We start from the raw sequence: 9,290 nt of genomic DNA, 5'->3' as shown, positions 1-9,290 counted from the left end.
TAAATTAAGTACATTTGAACAATGGGGTTGATGTAATTAAATTCCCTTCCTTGAAAATGGCTGGCCTTGTTCCGAAATTTGAAGCCAGCAGTATTATTATTGTTAATGTGACATCACCTGTCTTTACATTCTGAGTTGAAATTCCGCCGAGGTCAATTTTGCCTTTCATCCTTTCAGGGGTCGATAAAATAAGTACCAGTTGCATACCACCCTCCCACCAAATTTCAGGCCTTGTGCCTATAGTAGAAAGGATTATTGTTAATCATCATCATCATCATCATCATCCAGTGTTTTAAATCCAGCTTTTGTCCCCATTAATGGGGGTGGCCGGATCTACCTCAATGCCATAGCAATCAAAGTAGGCAGGTGCAGCTCACCGCAACCTTTGAGCTGGGTGGTGCCCATTGTCCTTTGCTATCATGAGGCTTTTTTTGGAGCTGGATTTTCAACAGGGAGCATGCCCTTGCTTATCCCCCAACCTCAGTTCCTAGACATGAGTGGTCCCAAGACCAAAGCCTCTACCATGATTTTTAAGAAATGTGGTGGAAAACTAGCTCAGGAAGGCAGTGACCCTATTCCCTGAGACCCCTTTTGGAACACCCCTACTGAATGCAATATTTTTTTTTTTTTTTATCAACAGAAATAGTTGAGTACTATTCTAATCCATACATGTATCTTAACATATCTTTCTGTATCATAGGATGAAGGTTCTTACTTGGCAGCTAAATTCCTGACATACAACGCTGTGATACCAAAATGTTATTGCAATCCTGATGGAGAGGGACATGAAGCAAATTCACTGGTACAGTAATATTTTCTTTGGTCAAAATTCATTATTAACCTTTATCCTGCATGAGCCTAATATACTCAGTTCTGTGCACTTGAAGCATGGGAACCAAATTAACTTGTTCTTGATAGGAGAGTACTCTCCAGAATTCTCCACACTTCATGACATTGTGCATATATTTCATTTTTACTGGCCAATGGAAAAAGTTTGCAAGGACTGATTTGCATATGATTATCTGCATGTTATCACCATCCTCCATGATTTAACATCCATTTTCCATGCTGGCATGGGTTGGATGGTTTGACAGGAGCTGTCAAGCCAGAGAACTGCACCAGGCTCTCAATTGTCTGTTTTGGCATAGTTTCTACAGCTGGATGTCCTTTCTAACACCAGCCACTTTACAGAGTGTACTGGATGCTTTTTATGTGACACCAGCATTGGATCTTTTTTCTGTGGTGCTAGCATGGGTGCTTTTTACATGGCACCAGCACAGGTTCTTTTTATGTGGCACCAGTTTAGGTGCTTTTTACATGCAAAAACTTAATCAGTGCAGTGAGGGTTAATTATTAAAAAAAAAATTTCACCCATTTTACATATTTCTATTCTTTTATAATATTTTTTTATGTTTGTAGCAGAAACAATTTTTTTCCTTCTTGTAGAGAAGCATCTGATCTTCTGACTTCTTTCTATCTTCTTTATTGTTTATTTGAATGTAGTGTAAGCAATTGAGTTGTTGGCAACTGGATTATCAAGCCTGTCAGATTAACATTCAAAGAGTCAATAGTTTGTATCCTGTCCATGTAACTCAATCATGTTTTGGGGTTAAGACACTTAGTTCTTTGATAGATGCAGACTTATGTGAAAACACATCCAGCCATTCTGCTGTTTAAGTTCAAAGGACATGGGGAAATATTTACCTTACTTGGAAACAGACGAAGGTTGACAACAGGAAGAGCATTCGGCTATAAATAGTCTGCCTAAATGAATTTTTTTCATTTGATCCATGCCTGCATAGAAAAGTGGATGGCAGCAGCAATGAGGATGATCATCATCATCACAATTGAGTGGATTACTAACTTCACCAACATTATATTTCTATTATTTTTAATTAACAGAAAGTTGCAAAAATACTTTAGGTGCGAAATTCAACATTTGTAATTTTCTGCCAATTAAAAATAAAACAATTTTCCAAAAATGTATAATACTCACATATTGAGTTCTATGGCAATTTCCATCTGTCACAGCACTGTATTGCATCTGTGACGAAGTACCACAGAGTTGGAACAGTTTAGAACTGTGATAGTAAGTACAGTTCTATATTTAAGAGATGAAGAATTATGTACATTATTTACATTTGACAGATATTTGTCCTCATCTTGTTTGTTGTTAACACAACGCTTCAGCTGATATACCCACGGGCGTATGGTATAGTGGTTAAGGATATATCAGCCGAAACGTTGTGTTAACAACAAACAAGATGAGGACAGATATCCATCAAATGTAAATAATGTGTGATAGTAAGTGTTGCATAGCTTGCAACAGTGTAGTCAACACCTTGTTGTTCATTTATGGTGAGAAGAGATGGGCTCAGCAAAATCAATTTACCATAATATATTTTGTAAACAGTTTTTTTTTTTCTCATAATTGACAGGTCCGAGCCACTGTTCTTCAATACCATCCTGAAACAAAGGTTATTATTCTGACTCTGAGAATGATCTACAGCAGTGACATCTCTGAAATTTTCCCTGACATATTTATTGGTAAAATTATTAAAGGCGCTGTAAAGTACATCAGCTCAGAAAATGAGATATATCTTCTCCTTTCAAATGGACTTTGGGCGGTTGCATTTGTGAGTATACGGTTTTTTTATTTTTTTACAATGATAATATACATACTGTGGAGGCACAATGGCCCAGTGGTTAGGGCAGCGGACTCGCGGTCATAGGATCGCGGTTTCGATTCCCAGACCGGGCGTTGTGAGTGTTTATTGAGCGAAAACACCTAAAGCTCCACGAGGCTCCGGCAGGGGATGGTGGTGAACCCTGCTGTACTCTTTCACCCCAACTTTCTCTCACTCCTACTTCCTGTTTCTGTTGTGCCTGTAATTCAAAGGGTCAGCCTTGTCACACTGTGTCATGCTGAATATCCCCGAGAACTACGTTAAGGGTACACGTGTCTGTGGAGTGCTCAGCCACTTGCACGTTAATTTCACGAGCAGGCTGTTCCGTTGAGCGGATCAATTGGAACCCTCGTCGTCGTAAGCGACGGAGTGCCAACAATATACATATTTGAAACAAGCCTTCCCTCTCTCTCTCATGCTCTTACTTCTTGACATCTGGTATAAGCCACCTTCTTGGATATCCATCCACCTCACCGGGGTTTTGTGTTACAAGCTACTTGGCTACCTCACTAGTACCGGTGGCACAAAGAAGCACCCAGTACACTATAAAATAGTTGGCATTGTCCTGGGGTCGATTTGTTCAACTAAAAACGCTTCAAGGCAGTGCTGCAGCATGGCCACATTCAAATGACTGAAACAAGTAAAAGGTAAAAGATATAATAGATTCCCCCATTGGCTTCAACATATGAGGGTGTACCAACCAATATTTTTGTTGTTAGGGGGCGAGTTGGCAGAAATGTTAGCACGCCAAGCGAAATGCTTATCTGTAAAGTCGTCTGCTGTTCTGTTCTGAGTTCAAATTCCGCCGAGGTCGACTTCGCCTTTCATCCTTTCAGGGTCGATTAAGTAAGTACCAGTTATGCACTGGGGTCAATGTAATCAACTTAATCCCTTTGTCTGTCCTTGTTTGTGCCCTGTATGCTTAGATCCCTGTGGACAATAAAGAAATAAATATCTTTGTTGTTAGATTACCCACACTGGTGATTTGTGATAAACAGTGCATGACCTTGCAGGTGGGGCCTAGTTAGAATTTTCTTCAGGTTCAGTAGCCCATCCCACTCAAAAGGTCCCTGAATAAGAGTTGTTTAAGGATGATGAATGAAGCACCCATGTTCCCAGAAGTGAATTATTCAAACCCCAAAATTCCCCTCAACACATGGCTATGGTGCTCCCCTACAACTACTTGTGGTCAGAGACACACATATCATCAGCTACTAAGAGACATGCTCAACTGGTCAAGCGACTATTGAGCAAATCTGGTATTGTTCATGTTAACACTTCATTATTATTTACAAATCAGAATTATTAATCCGCAACATTTTTTCCTTCTTCTCCTTCTTTTCCAGCCTCCAGATCACACAGCTCAAAAAAGATCTGCATTATTGAAAGCATACCCTGTTCACTCCAAACACCGGTTAGTGTTGTATTTTTTCCTGATATTTCATTTCTGTTTTTTCCTTTCATTGGCAGAACCATTAGAGCATCACACAAAATACCTTGTGATATTTGTTCCTGTTCTTCACATTCTCAGTTCCAATGCCACTGCGGTCAACTTTGTCTTTCATCTTTCTGGTTGGCTGTTGTCAGAATAGGTATCTGACCCATGTAAGCATTGGAAAAATTGGTGTTAAAACAGTTTTGGTGGTGGTGGCGGCGGTGGCAGTGCAATCAATTTAAACCCCTCCACCTAAAAAATGCTGGCCTTGTGCCAGAATTTGAAACCATTATTATTATTATTATCATCATCATCACCATCATCATCATCATCTAGCTAGCTAGCAGAATCATTAACATGCCAGGTGGAATGCTTATTGGCATTTCGTCTGTCTTTACGTTCTGAGTTCAAATTCCACTAAGGTCAATTTTGCCTTTCATCCTTTCAGGGTTGATAAAATAAATCCCAGTGAAACACTGGGGTTGATGTAATCGACTAGTCCTCTCCCACCAAATTTCAGGCCTTGTGCCTTAAGTAGAAAGGATTTTTTTAATTATTATTATTATTATTTAGGCAACGAGCCGGCAGAGTCGTTAGCATGCTGAGCGAAATGATTAGCGGCATTTCATCCATCTTTAGACTCTGAGTTCAAACTCCACCAGGATTAACTTTGCCTTTCATCGCTTTTTGGAATTGATAAATTAAGTACCAGTGAAACACTGGGGTCAATGTAATCGGCTTATCCCTTCACCCAAAATTTCAGGCCTTGTGCCTGTAATAGAAAGGATTATTATTATTAAATTAATAATGATATACATATGTATATAATTATATTATATGGTAGTTTTTTGAAGTTATCGGCACTTCAAGCTTGCTGGAAATAGGTCATTTTCGGCCTTAATCCCTTAATTTAATTATCTACATTGTATATTATTATTAATTTAATGTGTAAATTGCCTATAAATTTTTATAGCATGCTGACTACTGATAAAAATCATTAACGTGATTTTTATTGTTATATTCTGATATTATTATTATTATTATTGTTGAGGCAAGTGAAATCGAAGTCGAATTCAAGATCGAACCAAATTCGACGACTGGCACCCATGCTAACCTTCCTTCATTGGACACTAACCTCTGCCTGCGAAAACCTGTTGAGGCAAGTGAAATCGAAATTGAACCAAATTCGATGACTGGCACCCATTCCAGTGGATCACTAACAGCACCATCTGAGCAGGATCACTGCCAGAGCAGCTGTCTGGCTTCTGTGTGAGAGGCATGTAAAAAGCACCATTTGAGCGTGATCGTTACCAACGTTGCCTTACTGGCATTTGTGCTGGTGGCATGTGGACAAAACATTCAAGCGAGATTGCTGCCAGTGCCGCTGGAGTGACTCCTGTGCAGGTGGCACATAAAAAACACCATTTGAGTGTGGCTGTTGCCAGTACCGTCAGTGTTGATTGGCATGTCCCAGAGTACTGTTACATCATCTCTTCCGGTCACAGTTTCAGGTTTATACTGGTATCATCTTTCTGAAGTTGGAAGCTGGTAGTGTTTACATATCTTCCAATGGATATATTGCGCTACTTTATCGTGTCTATGAATATATTCGTTTTTTATTGTTATTATTATTATTATTTTTCTATTATCTTTTTCAGATGCTGTGTAATGAAATTGGTACCTCTTGAAAATTTAGTTGAAGTTTGTCTCAGCTGGTTGGTATTAAAACAAACACATGAATTTAACATCTAATTTTTTCTTACGTATTTGTATTGTCTTTTGAAATGTGCATATGTATTGAATTCAATTTTGATTTTAACATATTTTCTCCATTTTTATACTTGTCTACGGTATCTTTATACTTATAACGAATTTTTTCAATTATCATATATATATACATGTCTGTGTTCGGATTGTCCTTGCACGGGACCTATCCAGACTCCCGTCTTCGCCGTGAGCAGGGATTAATCTTCTCTCTTCACTCCTTTGCGCCACATGGGCTCAACTCTCTTCCCCTTTTCATCTAACCCTCCTTCTCTCTCCTCCTCTCTTCCTCTCTCACCTACTTCTTCCCACCCACCTCTCCTCTCTTGCTCTGGCACCTACTTCCTCTCTTCACTCCTACCTACCTTCTCCCTTCATCGTCACCCCCTGCCTCGTTACCCCACCCCCTACACATTCCAACCCCACCATCTCTACACATCCCATCCCTTAGACATCGCCCTTGCTTCCCCCACTCTCACACCACATCACACCACCCTGCACACACTAACACTGACCACTTCCCAGCACCCACACCAGCGCACACACTAGCACTGACCACTTCCCAGCAGCTACATCATCATCCATACACACCTACACACACACACATGTCAAGGTCACCAGCCCCCTTCTACACGCACATACATGCTCTCACATACACACGCACCTTCGTTTGGGGATCACCACGACTTTATTATCTCCCCTTCTTTCTAGCTCTCCTGTGTGACCCCTCTGTCCGGCATTCGCCATGATAAATCACTAGCCACTAAACCTTTTTCTATTTTCTCTCCCTGTTTATTTCTGTGTTCCTTTCTGTTGAAGAGCATAGGCTCAAAACATAAAGGATGTTCTCACTTCCTGAGCAATAAACTAATACATCTGTTTGTTGTTTACACACCCGTCTTCGTCTTTTGTTTTTTTGTAAATTCTCACTATATATATATATACATACACACGCAATATATCCATTGTATATATGATATATACAAATGTATCTTTTTTGACATAGGAAACCCAATAAAGCAAATTCAGAATCTTCATCTCTGAAAGACACTCTTCCAGCTGATGAGTCAAAGGTATGTGGAATTTACTTTATTCCCTCCCACTTTTAGTTTCTTTGAGTGGTTTGTGGCATGCATCTCACTCACACCACTTCTCACTGGCCTTCCTCCACACTTGACCCCCACCTCTTCTGTTAACTATAAAAATAAATATTGTGACTATCTTTAACCATTTCATTACCAACTCACCTGAAACTGCCTCTGGTTCTGTAGTACAAATGTCTTGTTTTCATAAGTTCTCCTTCATTGGACACGAAACTCAGCTTGCGAAGACTTATTAGAGCAAGCGAAAGTGAAATCGGGATGGCACCTGTGCCCTGCATCACCTTTCTGGCACTTGTGCCCGTGAAATGTGTAAGAACTTTCGAGCGAGATCGTTACCAGTGCCCCTGGACTGGCTCTTGTGCGGGTGGCATATAAAATACACCATTTTGAGCGTGGCGGTTGCCAGTACCGCCTGACTGGCCTTCGTGCGGGTGACACGTAAAAGCACCCACTACACTCTCTGAGTGGTTGGCGTTAGGAAGGGCATCCAGCTGTAGAAACTCTGCCAAATCAGATTGGAGCCTGGTGTAGCCATCTGGTTTCACCAGTCCTCCGTCAAATCGCCCAACCCATGCTAGCATAGAAAGTGGACGTTAAACGATGATGATGAATTAAGATCTTCCACCAAACCTTAGTCACAATTTATGTTCCTAACACTAGCTTAATGTTATTTAAAAGAAATGAAAGAAACACAGAGCATCTCAAAATAAATATGGTAACAAAAGGGTTAAGTAGCCTTTAGAGAGGGTGTATGTTCTTTGTCTCCCACCCCTTTTGTATTCTGCTCTTCTCCCTTTTTGATTTACCCTTTAGCATTCAAATTACTCTGTCAAATGTAATGCTTATTTATTCACTTTGCTTTGAATTAATTATGTACTTGTCTCATAGCTTTGCGATTTCATTGATGTGATTGTTTATTTTTAGAATGACATTGTAGGGTTGGTGTGAGAGGCCAGTTCTGATCAGTTTGGACATAGAACGTATAGAAATATTTGAGCTGGATATGGTCAATTTAAATGTTAAAGAGTTAAATAGCTCTTCCTTCTATCTAGCTTTGTATTATTGATTTTTGGTTCTTTGTCTTTGTAGTTCCAACTTCTCCCACCTTCATTCACCTCATACTCATGCCATCGCTCCTTCACTTCAGTCTGTTCATCATCTCCCACTTTGCAGCCAACATGACCACACCTCACTTTCTCATTCTCAGATGCAGAGCAAGAGCACACAGTATTACATCCTTATTGCTTTGCCACAAACTTATTGAGCTCTTCTAGAAACTCTTTTCTCAATAAATGCTGCCAATACAGACAGGTAGCTTGCTTAGAAGAAATTCTGCTAAGCATTTGCCCAATGGGCAAATGCTTAGCAGAATTTCTTCCAGTTTTTCACATTTTGGGTTCAAATCCTGCTATGGTCAACTTTGCCTTTCATCCTTCCAGGGTTGATAAAATAAAGTACCAGTCAAGTAATCGACTTGTCTCTTCTCAAAATTACTGGCCTTGAACTAGAATGGCATCCTGTTCAGGAGTATTTTAGTGATCTTGGCCACTTGTGTGCGCAGGAAGTATGCAGCCAGCCTTATAGATCTTTATGCGAGGAAAAAGTTAAACAAATCACAAGATTCCTCAGAATCTAAGTTTAACCCTAAATTCTTTAATAATGTATTGCTTCAACCCATGTTGTAAGTTCTGGTCTCTCATCATCATCATCATCGTTTAACGTCCGCTTTCCATGCTAGCATGGGTTGGACGATTTGACTGAGGACTGGTGAACCAGGTGGCTACACCAGGCTCCAATCTGATCTGGCAGAGTTTCTACAGCTGGATGCCCTTCTTAACACCAACCACTTCGAGAGTGTAGTGGGTGCTTTTACGTACCACCGGCACGAAGGCCAGTCAGGCGGTACTGGCAACGGCCACGCTCAAAATGGTGTATTTTATGTGCCACCCGCACAAGAGCCAGTCCAGGGGCACTGGCAACGATCTCACTCGAAGGTCCTTACACATGCCACAGGCACAAGTGCCAGAAAGGCGACGCTGGGCACAGGTGCCATCATGATATATCAGTTAAATAAATCCCAATAGTATAATAGTCAATCATGATCATCATCATTTAACATTCATTTTCCATGCTGACATGAGTCAGATGGGTTGTCTGGAGCTGGTAAGCCAGAGATCTGCACCAAGTTCCAGTCATCTGTTTTGGCTTGGTTTCTACTGCTGGATGCCCTTCCTAATGCCAATCACTATAGAGAGTGTATTGGGTGTGTTTTATGTGTCACCAGCACTGATACCTTTAATG

At 40.5% G+C, this 9,290-nt stretch overlaps 1 protein-coding gene across 2 annotated transcripts in view; it reads left to right on the top strand.

Moving 5' to 3' along the window:
• The window catches only part of LOC106872096 (protein RRP5 homolog), a 30,152-nt gene that overhangs the window by 11,124 nt on the left and 9,738 nt on the right, over positions 1–9,290 (top strand). For both annotated transcript variants that reach the window (XM_052975761.1, XM_052975760.1), the window contains exons 7-11: positions 701–802; positions 2,439–2,636; positions 4,034–4,101; positions 5,781–5,837; positions 6,893–6,959. In XM_052975761.1, coding sequence (XP_052831721.1) covers positions 701–802; positions 2,439–2,636; positions 4,034–4,101; positions 5,781–5,837; positions 6,893–6,959 — 492 coding nt within the window. The remainder of the gene's footprint in view (positions 1–700; positions 803–2,438; positions 2,637–4,033; positions 4,102–5,780; positions 5,838–6,892; positions 6,960–9,290) is intronic.

Source organism: Octopus bimaculoides, chromosome 22 (assembly GCF_001194135.2).
Source record: "Octopus bimaculoides isolate UCB-OBI-ISO-001 chromosome 22, ASM119413v2, whole genome shotgun sequence".
In the NCBI taxonomy this organism is placed as follows: Eukaryota; Metazoa; Mollusca; class Cephalopoda; order Octopoda; family Octopodidae; genus Octopus; species Octopus bimaculoides.
Note: the sequence above shows the minus strand (reverse complement) of the source record. Positions and strands in the feature narration are given on the sequence as shown.